This window comes from Musca vetustissima, unplaced genomic scaffold, assembly GCF_032173495.1.
Source record: "Musca vetustissima isolate MV318-11 ecotype Yass unplaced genomic scaffold, APGP_CSIRO_Mvet_v1 utg61470, whole genome shotgun sequence".
Lineage (NCBI taxonomy): Eukaryota > Metazoa > Arthropoda > Insecta > Diptera > Muscidae > Musca > Musca vetustissima.
In genome coordinates this window covers 104,855-126,133 of record NW_026873244.1, presented here as the reverse complement: position 1 = coordinate 126,133, position 21,279 = coordinate 104,855, and the positions used below count along the sequence as shown (strand labels likewise).

General features: G+C 35.1%; 1 protein-coding gene across 1 annotated transcript in view; it reads right to left on the bottom strand.

Annotated features, from left to right (window-relative positions):
• Positions 1 to 1,843: 1,843 nt before the first annotated feature.
• The window catches only part of LOC133323604 (uncharacterized), a 102,837-nt gene continuing 83,401 nt past the window's right edge, over positions 1,844 to 21,279 (bottom strand). Inside the window, exons 3-4 of the mRNA XM_061532523.1 lie at positions 7,714 to 7,862; positions 1,844 to 2,174 (exon numbers count right to left, since the gene is read on the bottom strand). Of these exons, the coding sequence (XP_061388507.1) occupies positions 1,857 to 2,174; positions 7,714 to 7,862 (467 nt within the window). The 3' untranslated portion in view covers positions 1,844 to 1,856. The remainder of the gene's footprint in view (positions 2,175 to 7,713; positions 7,863 to 21,279) is intronic.

The following is a 21,279-nucleotide window of genomic DNA, read 5'->3' as shown; positions in this document are numbered from 1 at the left end:
CTTGCTACTGAAGGACATATACTCGAGATGTTGATAGTATGTCCAAGACGAGTTGTTTACCTTCAAATTGATACCAATTATATGGCTGTATGTACTCCGATGCGGGAGTTATACGTAATTAAATAAAGGTGACTATGTGCATATTATTACTATTACTCCATTAGACGACGAAAATGTCGCGCTGATCGCTTTGAAATTGTACATGAAGTTCCGATTATGCCTCTAGAGCGACAAGGACGACGCTTATAGATTTCGGTGAAGATGAGATTTCATTCGGGGGGTGCAATGAACCGAAAACTTTAATTTTGTCAGATTTTCTAGTCGCTCTAGAGGCAATTATTATATACAGAACATCACATATTTTACAAGGTGAAGATATTTGACCAAATACTTAGAGCGGCTGTTTAGATGATGATCGGTCAATTTTCCGAGGGTCAAAAAAAATTAAAAATTCACTTCAAGAAAAAACATTTTGGAAAATATGCAAGACTCAGAAAAGGAGTTGTTGATCTATAATCGGTAAAAAGGGTGCAAATATCACGAAATATTGCCCAGGCTCAGAATATAGAACCGCCGAAAGTGCGCTTTTCGTGGTAGTTGTGTAGGGTATCATATGGTCGGCCTCGTCCGACTATACTGCTCCGCTCACTGGTTATTAAATTAATTGTTTTAAATTATATTAATCCTTAAATCTAGTTAAATTAAAGAACATGGGCAGCAGCAGAGGCAGAAGCAAAGAAAGGGATAGTAAAAAACAGTTAGAATATACATATATACAAATTTATTTTCCAGTTTTATTTTTAAGCGAATATATACAAGAAGTCATGAAGAAATACTCAATAAATATTTATTTTTGCAGCATTTTTTATTTTTATTATTGATAAATGTTTGAAAATACAAAACAAATTTACAATATTATGGTAATTGAGATAAAGACAATTATATAAATGAGTAAAATACATTACAGAAATAATATGGTTAGTTAAGGAAACAAAAAAAGGATACGAATAAAAATTTATAATAAATTTAAAATAAAAAAAAAATTATCCTTGGGAGGATGCAAATTTTTTTTTTTTTTACTTCTTAAGTTCATTGCAATAAAATTTAAAACAACTTTAACATCCCAATTAAATGTACAATTTGAAATTTTGTTAGTATTTAGGAAACAGAAGTAGAAGAAAAAATTATAAAAATTAATAAAGCCAATTAATTAAAGCATTGCAGTATATATTTATAAATTTACAAATGTTTATACAAAAACAAAAAATCCTCTATGGAATTTTTGTTTAGGTATTATTTTCAAAAATTAAAAATATATAATTTTTTTTTTCATATACATTATTAATAATATATTTATAATCATCATAAAATTGTGTTAATTAGTATTGTATTATATATAGTAATAGTGGTTGTTGTTGTAATAGTATTTATATTTGTTAGTTTAGAGTTCAATGGATTTTTTGTTTAATTAATAATTATTTATAGAAAAAATCGCATTAGATAGTTGTTTTAATATGTTTTTTGTTGTAGTTTCTGTTGTAAATAAATATTTGGCTTTTATTTTATATTCACTTTTTTTTGGTCAATAATAAATAGAAATTAAATACATTTTAATTTTTATATTTAATTGAGCTACAGAAAAAAAAATATTTTGAAAAAGTACAGAAAACCATAACCCCTTCTACTTCCACTAAACGTAAAGGCATTCCAATAACTCATTCCAAAGAGAAATAATTACAAAAAAATATAATTAATTAAAAAAATAGAGAAACCAAAACACTCCTACATACATAACTCAAATAGTATACAAACATTGCTTCATATTTGACAAAAAAAAAAAAACAAAGACGTTCTGATTAATATTTTACCTCAGGATCATCAATGTTGCGTTCAATTTCATTATCATTGGGTTTCTTGGCCAAGGGCTCACGACGATCATCATCATCCTCTTCGTCATCTAGTTCAGTCTCCTTCTTGGCTTGGTTCGGTTCAGGGCTAGATGTAACAGGTCTATCGTTCTTAGCGGCGTCCTCATCATCTCCACCTGTGCGAACGGTCTCCTCAACAGTTTCACCATCTTCCAAGGGACGTACATTGACAACACGCACCTTGAAGACGCTGTGCTCATCACCATATACCGTTTCGTTTACCTCAACCTTGTGGCCATCGATAACCTGGGGGAATTATCCAAAAGAAAATTTAAATATCCGTTTTTTTGAAATCAATACAAAATTTAAAAGTTGTGTAACATTCATAGGTCTCCCTTGACCTTAATTAATTAGTTCGACTGAGTTCTTGACAAAATATTCTTTAAAATATCCTAACTTTTTTAAGTACCTAAGAAAATATTCTTTAAAAATCCAAGCCTTTTTAGAGTCCTTGAAAAAATATTCTTTAAAAAATCCACGCCTTGTTTGAGTCCTTGGAAAAAATATTCTTTAAAAATCCACACCTTGTTTGAGTCCTTGAAAGAAATATTCTCTAAAAATTCACGCCTTGTTTGAGTCATTGAAAAAATATTCTTTAAAAATCCTAGCCTAATTAGAGTCCTTGAAAAATATTTTTTAAAAATCCACACCTTGTTTGAGTCCTTGAAAAAAATATTCTTTAAAAATCCACACCTTGTTTGAGTCCTTCAAAAAAATATTCTCTAAAAATCCATGCCTTGTTTGAGTCCCTGAACCAAATATTCTTTAAAAATCCACGCCTATGATAGTCCATGAAAGAAATATTTATACCCTTCACCACACTGCGGAACACTGTCTTTGTGCATATGTTTGTAACAGGCAAAAGGAAACGAGATGGACACATGGTTCCTTTTGAGAATATGCATAGAATCACTTTTTAAGTCGATTTATGCATGTCTGTCCGTCCGTCTGTGTGTGCATGTTAAATTTTAAACAAAGTACTGGTCGCATTTATAATCCGAATTGGATGACATTTGGCGTAGGTCACTTATTTGGCCCAAGGACGAACCCTATTGAAATTGGGAAAAATCGGCCCAGATTTTGATATAGCCCCCATATATATTTTCGTCCGATTTAATGTAAATGGTGTACCAAAGCAAACGAGATGGGCACATGGTTCCTTTTGAGAATATGCATAGTATCACTTTTTAAGTCGATTTATGTATCTCTGTCCGTCCGTCTGTCGGTCCATGTTAAATTGTAAACAAAGTACAGGTCGTATTTATAATCCGGAATGGATGAAATTTGTCATAGGTCACTTATTTGGCCCAAGGACGAACTCTATTGAAATTGGGAAAAATCGGCCGAGATTTAGATATATCCCCCATATATATTTTCGTCCGATATTATGTAAATGGTGTACGGAAGTCCCAATATATCCTTCGATTTGCACGAAATTTGGTATAGCGTAATGAATTAGGTCTAGAATGATGTGTGTTAAGTTACCTGAAAATCGGTCCAGATTTAGATATAGCTCCCATATATATTTTCGTCCGATTTCATGTAAATGATGTACCAAAGTCCCCACATATCTTCCGATTTGCACGAAATTTGGCATAGCGTAATGAATTGAGCCTAGAATGATGTGTGTAAAATTTCTTGAAAATCGGATCAGTATTTAGATATAGCTCCCATATATATTTTCGTCCGATTTGAGGTGAATAGTGCACCAAAGTCCCAATATATCCTTCGATTTGCACGAAATTTGGCAAAGCGTACTGAATTAAGTCTAGAACGTTGTGTGTTAAATTTCGTGAAAAACGGTTCAGATTTAAATATAGCGCCCATATATTTTTGTCCGCTTTAAGGTTAATAGTGCACCCAATTTAATGTAGTGCGTCCGATTTTATGTAAATGGTGCACCAAAGTCCCTATATATCTTTCGATTTGCACGAAATTTGGCACAGCGTACTGAATGAAGTCTAGAACGATGTGTGTTAAGTTTCGGGAAAATCGGTTTAAATTTGGATATAGCTCCCACCTATACATATATATTCGTCCGATTTTACCTTAATGGTGCACCAAATTCCTAATGTTTGTCCGATTAACACGAAATTTTGCACAACGTATCAAATTGAGACTTGAATGACGTTATTGCGTTTTGTAGAATGGCTTCCACATGTATTTCGGACGGGTGTCTGATTGAAATTACATTTTTGACAGTGCGACGTACCGAATAGCGTGTATCAATTTTGCTTTAAATCGTTTTCCATAAATGAGTCCCATGGTACGCAGACGACTCTATATCTGCCCGAATGGCATTAAATTTATCATAGGTTGCAGAAAGACATGAGTATATTTCTTCGATTGGCATGCAATTGGAAGGATACATATGTACAATATACCCAAAGTGGTGAAAGGTATCATATAGTCGGCCCAGTCCGACTTTACGTCTTTCCTTACTGGTTTTAAAATGTCGAACCCTATGATAGTCTCTGAAACAAATATTGTTGAATAATCCAAGCCAATTGAAAAAAAAATATTTTAAAACAAACCACGCCTATTCATACTTCCTGAAAAAATATTTTTAAAAAATCCACGCCTATGGATAGTCCCTGAAAAAATATTTAAAAACCAGTGAGCGGAGCAGTATAGTCGGACGGGGCCGACCATATGATACCCTACACAACTACCACGAAAAGCAAACTTTCGACGGTTCTATATTCTGAGCCTGAGCAATATTTCGTGATAATTGACCCCTTTGTACAGAATATAGATCAAGAACTCCTATTTCTAAGTCTTGAATATTTTCCAAAATGTTTTTTCTTGGAGAGAATTTTTACGCCATACAATAAGAAATTGGTCACTTTAGGTTTTGGTTGATTTGACCCTCGGAAAATTGACCGATCATCATCTAAACAGCCGCTCTAAGTATTTGGTCAGTTCCCCTTCACCTTGTAAAATATATGATGTTCTGTATATAATAATTGCCTCCAAAGCGACTAGAAATTCAGACAAAATTAAAATTTTCGGTTCATTGCACCCCCTGAATGAAATCTCAACTTCACCGAAAACTATAAGCGTCGTCCTTGACCATAATCGGAACATCATTTACAATTTCAAAGCGATAATAATATGCACATAGTCACCTTTACTTAATTACGTATAACTCCCGCATCGGAGTACATACAGACATATAATTGGTATCAATATGAAGGTCAACAACTCATCTTGGACATACTATCAACATCTCGAGTATATGTCCTTCAGGATCAAGTATATACGTCCCAGAATAAACATTTTGTAATTTTTCACTAAAAAGTCATGGTCTATTTGACCCGCTATATATTGACCGATCTTTATCAAAACAGGCATGCTTATTCTTCGGACCGATCACCTTCTCCATGTAAAATTTCACGATGTTCGGACCATTACTGCGGCCTCTGGAGCGACCAGAAAAACCGACAAAAATTTAGTATTTGGTCCATTTCATCCCCTAAATATCAACAGATTTTTGCCAAAAACAATAGGGGTCTTCATTGGCCAGAACCGGTCCTACATGCAAAATTTCGTGAAGATTGATCCATAACTGTGGCCTGAATCGTGTTTACAAAATATAATGGACAGACGGACAGACGGACGGACACATGTCTAGATCGACTCAGCTAGTCGAGATGTGACGATCGGTATACTTAAAGGTGGGTCTAGGACCAATATTTCGCGGCGTTACAAACTTTTGGGGCTGCACAAAGCTATATTACCCTGACAACATAGTTGTGTAGGGTATAACTAAGTCTTCAGTCCAATACATCCCAAAATTATTATCTGATCATCCCCGAAAATACTAGGCGTTGTCCTTGACCACAACTGGAAAATTTCAGAGCGACCAGCGCCATATTTCCGCCCTATTGTGTGGTAATGGGTTACTAAATAATATCTCAGTACATAAGCACCTGTAAATATTTATGTGTAACTCCCACATCTGAGTACGTACGACCATATAATTGGTATCAATTTAAAGGTCAACAACTCCTCTTGGATATACAATCAACTTCTCGGGTCTATGTCCTTCAGGGGCAAATATATAAGCAATATAATACAAAATTTGTAATTTCTCACACAAAAGTCGGGGTCCATTTGACCCGCTAAATATTGACCGATCCTTATCAAAACAGGCATGCTTATTCTTTCGCCCGATCCCCTTCTCCATGTAAAATTTCGCGATATTCGCGCCATAATTGCGGCCTCTGGAGCGACCAGAAAAACCGACAAAAATTTTGTATTTGGTCCATTTCATCCCCTAAATATTAACTGATCTTTACCAAAAACAATAGGGGTCTTCATTGGCCAGAACCCATTCTACATGCAAAATTTTGTGAAGATTGGTCCATAACTGTGGCCTGTATCGTGTTTACAAATTATAATGGACAGACGGACGGACGGACGGACACACATGTCTAGATCGACTCAGCTAGTCGAGATATGACGATCGGTATTCTTAAAGGTGGGTCTAGGACCAATATTTCGCGGCGTTACAAACTTTTGGGGCTGCACAAAGCTATAATACTCTGACAACATAGTTGTGTAGGGTATAAACATCCTCGCCTATTATGGTCTCTTAAACGATATTTATACCCTACACAACTATGTTGTCAGGGTATTATAGCTTTGTGCAGCCCCAAATGTTTGTAACGCCGCGAAATATTGGTCCTAGACCCACCTTTAAGTATACCGATCGTCATATCTCGACTAGCTGAGTCGATCTAGACATGTGTGTCCGTCCGTCCGTCCGTCCGTCCGCCTGTCCATTATAATTTGTAAACACGATACAGGCCACAGTTATGGACCAATCTTCACGAAATTTTGCATGTAGGATGGGTTCTGGTCAATGAAGACCCCTATTGTTTTTGGAAAATATCGGTTAATATTTAGGGGATGAAATGGACCAAATACTAAATTTTTGTCGGTTTTTCTGGTCGTTCCAGAGGCCGCAATTATGGCCCAAACACCGCGAATTTTTGCATGGAGAAGGGGATCGGGCCAGAGAATAAGCATGCATGTTTTGATAAAGATCGGTCAATATTTAGCGGGTCAAATGGACCCTGACTTTTGTGTGAAAAATGACAAAATTTGTATTCTATGGCATATATATTTACTCCTGGAGGATGTAGACCCCAGGAGTTGATAGCATATCCAAGAGGAGTGGTTTTCCTTTAAATTGATACCAAATATAGTGATGTATCTACTCAGATGTGGGAGTTACAGTCAAATATTTACAGGTGCCTACGTATTCAGATATTATTTAGTAACCCATTGCCACATTAGAGGGAGAAATATCGCGCTGATGGCTTTGAAATTTTTCATGAAGTTCCAGTTATGGTCAAGAACAACGCCTACAATTTTCGGTGATGATCAGATTAAAATTTTGGGATGAAATGGACCGAAAACATAATTTTTTGTGTGTTTTCGAGTAGAGTATAATCCGAAAATCACAACACAACCTACCGTGAAGGTAATCTGGACAAGTAAATAGAAGGATTGTACTGAATATTCGAAAAAAGTAAGGAAGAGGTGTTGTTAACCTCTAATCGGACAAGAGGGGGCAAATATCACGAAATATTACTCAGACTCGGAATAAACATCCTCAGAAAGTTAGAGTTCGTGGTAGTTGTGTAGGGTATCGCATGGTCGGCCCCGTCCGACTATACTGCTCCGCTCACTGGTTTTAATAAATCAATTTGAAAAATACGGAGAGTCAGGTCCCAATGCCAGTTACACCACTTTCAAACCCCTTTTGTTCACAAACCTTTACTGTTGATGTTGTGTTACCCTTCTTAGGATCAAAATTGGTCGAAATGCCAAAGGTGTCAGATCCAGAGTTTTCATCGCTGTCATCATCACCACGTCCCAACAGAGAATGGGGCCAGAAGCGAGCACTAAAACGACGGAAAATATCTAAAAATAAAGAAGAAAAAAATTCAGAAAACATATTAAATACAGAAAGTAAAATAACAACCAGAAACTAAATTGAAAGAAATGTCAATCCATTGGTACTGAGAACTACAACAGCTGTTTGAAATTTATTTTTTGTAGGATTTTATCTTTTAACTAAATGAAAGAATGTTGTTGTTGCTGGTGTTATTTACCTAACAACGAGAACATTTACTTGTGCACTTTGCAGTCGCTTGTCTTTAGTTAATGCTAATGCATTTATTTGTCGGTGTTGTAGATTTTTTCTCCAGCACTTCTTCTTTTTGTGCTTCTTAAGCTGTAAATGTTCACAAGTGCTTCCAACGACTTTATAGAAATTCCTTGTAAAAAATCTGCTGCATAGTCACAGTATTTTTATCTTGTTTCGCCTACTTAAAAAATGTTTAGAATTGATATTCAGGATTTTAAATGAAGTGGGTAGATATCAAATATTTATGACAGATAATTTTAGTTTTCCTTGATTTCACTTGAATGGGATACAAGTAGCGATTTATTTTTAGTTTATTCAAAATTTACCTACTTTGGCTATCAATACCACTGTGTTCAGGGATTTCCTTTCATTTATTGGCATTAGAGTTACTCTTGGCAACATTTAGATAAATTCGCATTATTTCCAGATGTTTGCTAATTACTGGCATTAAAAATCTTTTATTTGATTAAACATAACACAACGTGCCAACAAGAGATTATTTATTTGCATAAGGAGTTCGAAAGAGAAGCTTTGTATAACGAAGAAGGGAATCTGCACAACTGACAGTTTCTACGGTAGAAGACGAAGGCATTATTTAGGCAATGTTTAATTTTAAAATAAATGTGTAGACTCCAATATACATTTTTATGTGCCTCCTACATTTGATCTCTTTCGTCAGTAGAATTGATATTAGTAATTTTTTCCGGATCAAATTTCTCCAGAATGAATGTCCCCACGAACAATTATCAATATTGGCCCAAATTAGCTGTAATTTTTATTTTGTATTCTCAGTGAGTAGACAATCTACCTACCTAAAATTAACAAAATTGGCGGAAGTTTCCGGGTAGCAGGTTATAATTTTTAAGGTTTTTGCTTGATTTCCCCATTGGAGGGTAGAACAATTTTTTTGTGAAAAATGTTCTATGTCCAAGTTTTGATATAATTTCCACATACAAGTTTTTTTTCATTTTTCGATATTCGGTACTAACAAATAAAGAAATAACATAGTCCGCATATAAATCTCCCGATCGACTTAGGACATTTTGAATGCTCATCACATGGTGGAGATTATAAGAAGTTCGGTTATGTATTTTGTGTTCTAGTTGGTAGAAAATCGAATCTCACTACCACAAATTATCAATATATGTCTCCGTTTTCGTATAACCAACTATTTAGGGATTTTAGACATCCTTTTCAACCGTCACGCGAGATTTTGGGTATGTTTGTTGTTTGATTTTTCGTTTTCTTCTGCAAGTCCCGATCGGGTTTAGGTATTTTGAATGTCCACCACTTGGTGGAGGGTACAAAAAGTATTGTTCGGGGTAGGGTATTATGTCTTTGTGCATATGTTTGTAATAGGCAAAAGGATCACTTTCTGATTTACGCATGTCCGTCCGTCCATCCATGTTCGTCCGTCCGTCCATGTTAAATTGTAAAGAAAGTACAGGTCTCATTTGTGATTCGATTTGGATGAAATTTGACACAGTTCACTTATTTGGCCCAAGGACGAACCCTATTGATTTGAACGAAATTTGGTACAGCGTACTGAATTAGGTGTAGAATGATATGTGTTAAATTTCCTGAAAATCGATTCTAGTTAAATGATTCACTAAAGTCCAATATATCTTCCGATTTGCACGAAATTTGGTACACCGTACTAAACTATGTGTAGAATGGTGTGTGTTAAGTTTCGTGAAAATCGGTCAAAATTTATATATAGCTCCCATATATATTCTTCCGATTTAATGTAAACCAAAGTCTCTAAATGTCTTTCGATTTGCGCGAAATTTGGCACAGCGTAATGAATTTGGTATAGAAGGATGTGTTTCAAGTTTCCTGAAAATCGGTTCAGATTTAGATATAGCTCCGATATATATTTTCGTCCAATTCAATGCAAATGGTACACTAAAGTTCCTATATATCTTTCGATGTGCATGAAATTTGGCACAGCGTAATGAATTAGCTCTAGTATAAAGTGTGTTAAGTTTCCTGAAAATCGGTTCAGATTTAGATATAGCTCCCATATATATTTTCGTCCGATTTTATGTAATTGGTGTACCGCAGTCCCTATATGTCTTTCGATTTGCACGAAATTTGGTACAGCGCACTGAATAGAGTCTAGAATGATGTGTGCAAAAATTCGTGAAAATCGGTTCAGATTTAGATATAGCTCCCATATATAGTTTCGTCCGATTTTATGTAAATGGTGCACCAAAGCCCCTATATATCTTTCGATTTACACGAAATTTGGTATAGGGTACTGAATTGGGTGTAAAATAATGTGTGGTAAGATTCGAGAAAATCGGTTCATATTTAGATATAGCTCCCATATATATTTTCGTCCAATTCAATGCAATTGGTACACCAAAGTCCCTATATATCTTTCGATTTGCATAAATTTGGCACAGCGTAATGAATTAGCTCTAGTATGAAGTGTGTTAAGTTTCCTGAAAATCGGTTCAGATTTAGAGATAGCTCTAATATATATTTTCGTCCGATTTTAGGTAAATGATGCACTAAAGTCACATATATCCTTCGATTGACACGAAATTCGGTACACCGTACTAAACTATGTGTAGAATGGTGTGTGTTAAGTCAAAATTTATATATAGCTCCCATATATATTCTTCCGATTTAATGTAAACCAAAGTCTCTATATATCTTTCGATTTGCACGGGATTTGGCACAGCGTAATGAATTAGTCTAGAATGATGTGTGTTAAGTTTCGTGAAAATCGGTTCAGATTTAGATATAGCTTCTATATCTGACCAAATTTAGTATCGGTTGCAGAATGACATTTTTATGGATCGTCGTTTAGGATTCATCTGTTGAATATACCCAAAGTGGTGAAGGGTTTCATATAGTCGGCCCCATCCGACTTTACTACTTTCCTTACTGTTTTTCTTTTCAATTTAGGTTTCGTTATTGAAATTCAGTTAAGACTTACGTCAATGTATAGAACAGTAGTTTCGGGAGAAAAGCAGATCTGAGGCAGAATACTTATACTTCTTACGTTCTTAAATAAGACTACCGTACACTTTTAGTTATTGGCTTGTACAACCTCTTCATTGTGGTCGAAGATACATAGAGTTCTTTACTTGGAATTAGATCTGCTTTAACTTCCTCAACATGAAGTAGCATTAGTAATGATATTTTACTAAAACCAGACGACTATGATTGAATGCTTTAAGCTTTATTAATTCAAAAGAGGATATTGAACTGTCTAGGTATATCCTCATAATCTTTATTGGGGGAGGGTTTAAAAATTGTGCCACTCTGAGTTTTATGTAGAGAAAAAAATTGTATAGCGTACCGAATTGGGTGCAAAATGGCATCTTCAAAACTTTATAGAAACAGGTTTAGATTTCAATATCGCAATGTCTGCGTTTGCAAAATTAATTCGGCTATGCAGAATAATTTTAACTGGCACAAGATCAGCAGTTAAAGTTGGAAAGGACTTCTCGGAGCCCTTAAATACCGAATGAGGATTCAGACAAGGTGACAGTTTGTCGTGTGACCTTTTTAACATCCTGCTGGAAAAGGTCATACGAGATGCTAATGTAAACAGAAATGACACTCTGTACACCAAACAGCATATGTTACTCTCCTACTCCGACGACATCGAAATAATGGGTCGAACATTGCGAGCGGTAATTGCCATCTTTGAACAAATTGAGAAGGAATCTGCCAAAATGGGTGTAGCAGTAAACGGCGAGAATACCAAGCTGATGGTATCAACGCGGAAGACGTCCAGTAGACTCGGACCAACTGTGGAACTTGAGAACTACATCTTCGAGGTAGTGAAAGATTTTATATACCTTGGTACCGCCATAAACAAAACGAATGATATCAGTTTTGAAATTCGGAGAAGGATAGTGTTGGCCAACATATGCTATTATGGCCTGAGCAAGTAACTCAAAAGCAAGGCTACTTCCCGCCAGACCAAACTCACACTCTACAAGACGCTGATACTACCCGTGATATTATATGGATCTGAAGCATGGGTACTTACGCAAGCAGATGAGACAGCTCTTGCAGTGTTTGAGAGAAAAATTCTCCGAGAGATCAATGGACCGATCTGCGTTGACGGTGAATATCGCCGTCGAATGAACCATGAGTTATACCAGCTATTGTCGGACATCGGCATTGTTAGACGACTACGTTGGCTAGGTCATGTTGTGAGAATGGGTGAAGATGTCCCAGCCTAAAAGGCATATAAAAGCGAACCAGCTGATGGTTCACGCAGAAGGGGAAGACCACGAATAAGATGGAAAGACAACATGTGGAAGACAACATTGCCGAATATGGTCTTTCAAATTGGAATAACTGCGCAAAAGACCGAAGCGCTTGGAAATATTTTTTAAGCTCGGCTTATGGAACGAAAGTTCTGTCACAAGCCAGCTATGTAAGTAAGTAGGTTTAGATTTAGGTATGTATATTTAATATATTGTCCTCCGATTTCGTGTAAACTGCACGCTAATTTGTGAATGTAGAATGATGTTTGTAAAACTTTATATAAATCGGTTCAAATGTAATTTAATATTCAATGTACAACGAAGCAAAATTACGACTTCCGCGACTTTCGATTATAAGAAAAATTAAAAAAATAACACCGAAATTCCGAATTCACTATGTAAGCAAACGTTTTCGGGGGATGCAGTAGATGTATCGAAAAATCATACATTAGGACCATATTGCGTAACGAGTATTCTTCAACATAATCTTTGAACACATGTGTGTAGATTGTGCAGTTTAGCCACAAATCGAGAAAGAACACAAACACACTTTTTGGCTTCTGCACAGCCTATTATTTTTATATTGTATGGAATATTTGAATATTTCGCGAGTTATGAAGTTGCAAGCCTCATCTTCAAGAAATTTAAAACTTTATTGAATACTCCCATATGTTTTTTTTAAGTTATGCACCTTATACCCAACGTTTGTTCGATTGCACAGCGAACCGAAATAAGCCTCAATAACATGTGTCAAATACATTTATTGCTCTCATATATATTTTCTTCCAATTAATTTTTTTTGACAAGGCCGATTGGCACATGCCAATTTCCTCAAACGAGATTTACCTATAGCTTTTATACATATTGTTATTAATGTCATGGTTGGACCAAAAGTATATATACAACCAAGTTCATAGAGGGGGACACTTCATATGTTCGGTATAAGTCTGTATATATTATTGTAGACTAAACAATTCTAGGATCGCTTCTTGTATAAACCCAAAGTGCTGTAGTGTATAACATAGTCGATCCTTGTTGGTCTTGTCCGACGTGGTTTTATATAAGGTACCTTTATAAAACTATTTGCCCGGTGTTAAGTTCAACACATAGATTCCGAAACCCACTTCAAATATGTAATATAAAAATTTATTCGTATTTTAACATTGTCGAATTTCATGTCACATTAAACATGTCACTTTAAACATCCATTTCATGCCAACCAAAAAAAAAAAAAACAAAAACCAAAAAAAACCATTGAGCGGAGCAGTATAGTCGGACGGGGCCGACCATATGATACCATACACAACTTCCACGAAAATCTAACTTTCTGTGGTTATATATTCTGAGCATGGAAAAAATTTCGCTATATTTGCAACCTCTTGACCGACTAGAGGTCAACAAATATTACTAATATTCAGTAAATACCTTCTAATTACTTGTCCAGATTCCCTTCACGGTGGGTTGTGTTATAATGGTTGACTTTCAATTGTGGCCTATATATTGACTAGAAAAAACAGAACAAATTAAGTTTTCGGTCCACCTCATCCCAATATTATTATCTGATCATCACCGAAAATTATTGGCGTTATCCTTGACCATTCCTGGATCCTCATGGAAAATTTCAAAGCGATCCGCGCTGTATTTCCGCCTCTAGTGTGGTAATGTGTTACTAAATAATATCTGAGTACGTAAGCACCCGTAAATATTTAAATGTAACTCCTACATCCGACTACATACGAAAATATAATTGGTATCAATCTAAAGGTCAACCACTCCTCTTGGATATACTATTAACTTCTCGGCTCTATGTCATTCAGGAGTAAATATATACGCTATAGAATACAAATTTTGTCATTTTTCACACAAAAGTTAGGGCCCATTTGACCCGCTAAATATTGATCGATCTTTATCAAAACAAGCATTTTTATTCTTTGGCCTAATCCCCTTCTCCATGTAGATATTCGCGGTGTGTGGGCCATAATTGCGGCCTCTAGAGCGACCAGGAAATCAGACAAACATTTTTTTTTGGTCCATTTCATCCCCTAAATATTAACCGATCTTTACAAAAACAATAGGGGTCTTCATTGGGCAGAACCCATCTTACATGCAAAATTTTGTGAAGATTGGTCCACAACTGCGTTCTGTATCGTGTTTACAAATTATAATGGACGGACGGACACACATGTATAGATCGACTCAGCTAGTCGTTACAAACACTTGGGCTGCACAAAGCTATAATACCCTGACAACACAGTTGTGTAGGGTATAATAAATAAATAAAAAGTTTAGGTTCCCTTTATGTCTCAACATTTATTCCTTGTAATATACCACCACCAATCATAAAAATAAACCCCAATAACATTTAAAAGTATTACTGGTTATTTTGCAGACAGGTCACATGTAACACTGGGGAAATCCATAAATCTTACCCCCAATGCTATTCTGTCCTGTTATTTGACAGACGCACTCAATAACAGACAAAAAACTTAGACATACCAAAAATATATATAGCATTTCCACATTAAATGAAACCTTTTACAAATTAAATGAACCCTTTCCCAAATTAAATGAAACCTTTTCCAAATTAAATGAAACCTTTTCCAAATTAAATGAAACCTTTTCCAAATTAAATGAAACCTTTTCCACTTGAAATGAAACCTTTTACAAATAGAATGAAACCTTTTACAAATAGAATGAAACCTTTTCCAAATTAAATGAAACCTTTTCCAAATTAAATGAAACCTTTTCCACTTGAAATGAAACCTTTTACAAATATTGTTGCAAGCAATGTTGTCATTTGCTGTTGTTGTATTTGTGTTTTGAAGTACATGCCACCTTTTATTGTTGGGCATGTCCTCATAGTTCTGGCGTCACAGAAAAGGTGTTGCAGCAGCAGCAGCGCTATTTTGAAAGACAACCAATGCACCAAAGGCGATAATAACGATCCAACGAACCCTCAAAGCCATAAAAACTAAACTGTTGAGAGAAAATGAAATAAATATTTCCACAAGCTGCATAGAATATGGATTACGGAAATTAAAAATTACGTTTAAGATGGCCTCTATTGAAATAGAACGAAAGAATGACATCAGAACATTAGGCTTGAGACAAAAATATGCTCAAGACTTTACAAAATGGATACCCCAACAAGGAGAAAAATTAATATTCATTGATGAGTGTGGATTTAATCTTCACATACGAAGAACCCAAGCCCGTTCAAGACAAGGAACAAGAGCACACATTGTGTTGCCTACGGTCAGAGGTCGTAATGTCACTATAATTGCAGCAATAAACAACGCGGGAGTTGTACATCACGCAATCGTTTCTAATTCCAGTGTCAATGCAGACAGATTTAAATTATTTTTGGAATTTTTTTTTTTTTTTTTTTAAGAAAATCAATCCAGATTTGGAAAATAACGCTCAAATACACAAGCGACATGACATAAAAAATTTGATCGTATCCAAAAGATGCAACCTTAAATTCTTACCGCCTTATTCTCCAATGCTAAATCCAATCGAAAATGCATTTTCAAAAATAAAATTATGTCCAAGAGCTGAGCTGTGTGACGTTTTAATGGAACATAACATTGTTGATGTAATCGAGCGAAGTATTCAACAGCTTACTCGGCAAGATTGTTCTAACTACGTTATGGACATGGTTTTGAAAATCCCACAAGCTGCAAGTCGGGAACCCCTTCATTAAGATAAGCAGTTACCTTATCATCAGCAATTTATTAAGTCAAATACGTATTTCGCATTTAGGACCGGGTATTCAATTCTTGTTCTAAAATATTTATTTATTAAAATGTCAAGAAATACCCCAGTTTGTATTACTATTTATTTAGTTTTATGTAGTAAAGATATTAAATGAAATCACACCGAATTAAAGAATATTTATGTTAATTACATAGCCATACAACTATATTTGTTAATATTCTTTGATTTAATTTTCAAATATTGGTTTAAAATTAGTGCAAATATTATATTTCCTTAGATAAGAATAAAGGTTTCATTTAATTTGGAAAAAGTTTCATTCTATTTGTAAAAGGTTTCATTTCAATTGGAAAAGGTTTCATTCTATTTGTAAAAGGTTTCATTTCAAGTGGAAAAGGTTTCATTTAATTTGGAAAAGGTTTCATTTAATTTGGAAAAGGTTTCATTTAATTTGGAAAAGGTTTCATTTAATTTGGAAAAGGGTTCATTTAATTTGTAAAAGGTTTCATTTAATGTGGAAATGCTATATATATTTCTATCAACAGGGACAAAGAAAAACTGAAAACAAGAGTTGAAATGCTACCATCCTCTCCGATACTGCTCAGGTGAAACATAATTCCGTTTGGGTTTTAGTTCTATTTCAATGTGAATAGAAAACCCCAAACGGAAATACTCCATACTAATGGTGAGAAGGGGCTTATATTGATTTTAAATGTTGCCCCATTAAAATTGGAATTGTTATTATTGTTATTGTTGTAGTTTTCATTCTTCTACTGATTGTTAGTCCTTATTGTTAGCTATCTAAAAATTTATAATGACTTAATGTTTTGTATTTTCAGCTGTGTGCGTATGTGTTGGTGAGTGAGTGTTTGTATGTGAGTGTGTTTGTGCATAAATCCTTAGAGAACATTTATGATTTGATTTACTGCCTTTTGGGGGGGCTAAAAACTCAGATGTCTGAACATTAGCAAGAATTTACCACACATTTATTTATGGACATTAGATGAAATATTGAGGGTTTGTGGAGAAAAAAAAAAAACACAAATGATGTTGGTTTATGTTGGCCAATGAAGTACTCTATTATAGAATTATGAAGAAATATGCTGGATCTTCAAAAATAATTAAGTGTGATTATTGTTGGTAAGTTAAATGAAAATAATTCATAGTTAAATGTAAAGTGAAGCTACTAAATTAAATATACACCTGAGTTTCAAAATAATATGACGACTGAAGATAAATAGAAAGCAATTAAAACTTGTCCAAGTTAGACACCTGATTCACGATATGAACATCAATTAAACGGGGCATCTACACCTCTAAAATTTGATTATTGCCATAAAACTTGGCACAATTATTTATTTGGGCCCAACTCTTTTTTCACCGACCAAAACTTAGAATTTGTAGGTTAACCGTGGTCAAGCTCTGACTCAAAAAATTATTCATTGAAAAATCCACGCCTTGCTGGTCCTTGAAAAATTATTCGTTGAAAAGTCCACGCCTTGCTGGCCCTTGAAACATTATACGTTGAAAAATCCACGCCTTGCTGGCCCTTGAAAAAATTATTCGTTGAAAAATACACGCCTTGCTGGTCCTTGAAAAATTATTCGTTGAAAAATCCACGCCTTGCTGGCCCTTGAAAAATTATTCTTTGAAAAATTCTCCGACTACTGATGAATTGTTTTCTATAGAACAAAATCTCCTCCGACTACTGAAGATTTTTTCTGTAGAAAAAAATTCTCCACCGACTACTGAAGATTTTTTCTATAGAAAAAAATCTCTGACTATTGACGATTTTTTTTCTATAGACCACTGAGGAATTTTTATACCCTTCACCACACTGTGGTACAGGGTATTATGTCTTTGTGCATATGTTTGTAACAGGCAAAAATTATCGAGATAGACCAATGGTTCCTTTTGAGTCGATTTACGCATGTCCGTCCGTCTGTCCATGTTAAATTGTAAACAAAGTGCAGGTCGCATTTATAATCCGAATTGGATGAAATTTAGCACAGGTCACTTCATTGGCCCAAGGACGAACCCTATTGAAATTGGAGAAAATCGGTCCACGTTTAGGCATAGCTCCCATATAAGGGTACCCCCCAAATTTTCGGTATTTTGAGGTTCTTGAGCTCGTTTTTTAACTGAATTCGCTGAAATTTGGTACTTTGAGTTCTTATTGGGTAGCAAATCTCCCTACCAAAAATTATAAATAAAGGTCCATGTTTTCGGATAGCCCCCATATAAGAGTACCCCCCAATTTTCGGTATTTTGAGGTTCTTGAGCGCGTTTTTAACCGAATTCGCTGAAATTTGGTACTTTGAGTTCTCATTGGGTAGCAAATCTCCCTACCAAAAATTATAAATAAAGGTCCATTTTTTCGGATAGCCCCCATATAAGGGTACCCTCAATTTTGGGTATTTTCGAGTTCTTGAGCTCGTTTTATAACTGAATTCTCTGAAATTGTGTACATTGGGTTCTTATTGGGTACCAAATTACTCCACTAAAAATTATAAATATAGGTCCAGTGTTTCTGGTAGTCCCCATATAACGGTACCCCCAATTTTTTGGTATTTTGGGGGTTCTGATCGTATTTTTCGACCGAATTGATTGTAATTTAGTACGCCCAGTTCTTATTAGGTAGCAAATCTCTCCACTATAAATTATAAAAATTGGTCAATTTTTTCTGGTAGCCCCCATATAAGGGTACCCCCCAATTTTCGGTATTTTGAGGTTCTTGAACCAAATTTTTTTATACCCTTCACCACACTGTGGTACAGGGTATTATGTCTTTGTGTATATGTTTGTAACAGGCAAAAGGAAACGAAATAGACACATGGTCCCTTTTGAGAATATGCATGTAATCAATTTTTGAGTCGATTTAAGCACGAAATTTGGCACAGCGTACAAAATTAGGTCTAGAATGATGTGTGTTAAGTTTCCTGAAAATCGGTTCAGATTTATATATAGCTGCCATATATATTTTCGTCCGATTTAATGTAAATGGTGCACCATAGTCCCTTAATATCTTTCAGTTTGCACTAAATTTGGCACAGCGTAATGAATTAGGTCCAGATGTGTGTTAAGTTTCCTGAAATCGGTTCAGATTTAGATATAGCTTATATATCTGACCAACTGAAAAATTTAGTATAGGTTGCAGAATGGCATGTTTATGGATCGATTTTCTTGTTAGTGGTCCTTCAAAAATTCGACGTCTGTTATGATTCATCGGTTGAATATACCCAAAGTGGTGAAGGGTATCATATAGTCGGCCCCGTCCGACTGTACTACTTTCCTTACTGGTTTTCTATAGAAAAAATCTTCTCCGACTACTTACGATTTTTTTTTCTATATGAAAAAATGTCCTCCGACTACTGACGATTTTTTTTCTGTAGAAAAAAATGTGCTCCGACTACAGACGAATTTGTTTCTATAGAAAAAATGTCCTCCGACTACAGACGTATTTTCATACCCTTCACCACACTGTGGTACAGAGTATTATGTCTTTGTGCATATGGTTGCAACAGGCAAAAATAATCCAGATAGACCCATGGTTCCTTTTGAGAATATGCATAGAATCACTTTCTGAGTCACTTTCTGTCCGTCCGTCTGTCCATGTTAAATTGTAAACAAAGTACAGGTTGCATTTATGATCCGAATTGGATGCAATTTGGCATAGGTCACTTATTTGACCCAAGGACGAACCCTATTGAAATTAAGAAAAATAGGTTCAGATTTAGATATAGCTCCCACATATATTTTTGGCCTATTTAATGTAAATGGTCCCTATATATCTTTTGAATTGCACGAAATTTGGTACAGCGTACTAAATTAGGTCTAGAATGATGTGTGGTGAGTTTCGTGAAAATCCGATCAGATATAGTTTCGTCCGATTTTATGTGAATGGTGTACCAAAGTCTCTATATATATTTCGATTTGCACGAAATTTGGAATAGCGTACTCAAATAAGTCTAGAATGATGTGTGCTGAGTTTCGTAAAAATCGGTTAAGATTTAGATATAGCTCCCATATATAGTTTCGTCCGATTTTATGTAAATGGTGCACCAAAATCCCTATATATCTATCGATTTGCATGAAATTTGGCATAGCGTACTTAATTGCGTCTAGAATTATATGTGCTGAGTTTCGTGGAAATCGGTTCAGATTTAGATATGGCTCCCATATATAGTTTCGTACGATTTTATGTCAAGGGAACCCCGCCATTCTCGATTTTAATTTTTCAAGATTTTCAATGTAAATCCATTTAAAAAGGAAGAAAAATAATTTACAAAAAATTTTTGTTGTTGTTTTTGTAATTAAAGAGAAGTCCTTATTTTTGATGGCGGGCATGATAGCTCCTCACTGGAACATCGGAATCCGAAAATTCCAACGGCGTTAGAAAGAGTACATGTCTGGCTCTCGTATGAACTAGGATTATTGACTTCGCTCTAAAATTAACAAAATGGCGGACCTTTGAAAACAAATTTTTGGAAAATCGCCGATTTTTGACCAAAAACCAAGTTAAAAAATAAGGAAGATCTTCACCGATTGGCTTTATCCTAGTTCAGACGATAGCTATACACTCACAGAGGAACGTGTAAAAATTTGGAATCGATTGGGTTATTAGTTTTTGAGTTATCGTGCCCGCCATTCACAAAAGAGAAAAACGCGTTTAAAGTTTGAGAAGTCCTTTAGCCGTCACTTGATGCTGACACAACAAATCGGCTATATCTTCAAGAGTTCTTGAGATATACACTTGAAATTTTGTAGGGACATTCTTGAATTAGTGTTGATTCGAATTAAATTAAAAAAAATTGACCCCGAGAATGGGAGTTGGTCCCCTTAATGGTGCACCAAAGTCCCTATATGTATCTATCGATTTGCACTAAATTTGGCATAGCGTAACTGTGTAGTCTAGAATTATGTGTGCTGAGTTTCATGGAAATCGGTTCAGATTTAGATATAGCTTCCATATATATTTTCTTCCGATTTTATGTAAATGGTGCACCAATGTCCCTATATACCTATCGATTCGCACGAAATTTGGCATAGCGTACTTAATTGAGTCTAGAATTATGTGTGTTTAGTTTCGTGAAAATCGGTATCTATTTATATATAGTTTTGTTCGATTTTATGTAAATGGTGTACCAAAGTCCCTACATATCTTTCAGTTTGCACATACTTTGGCAAAGCGTACTCAATTAAGTCTAGAATGATGTGTGAAAATCGGTTAAGATTTAGATAT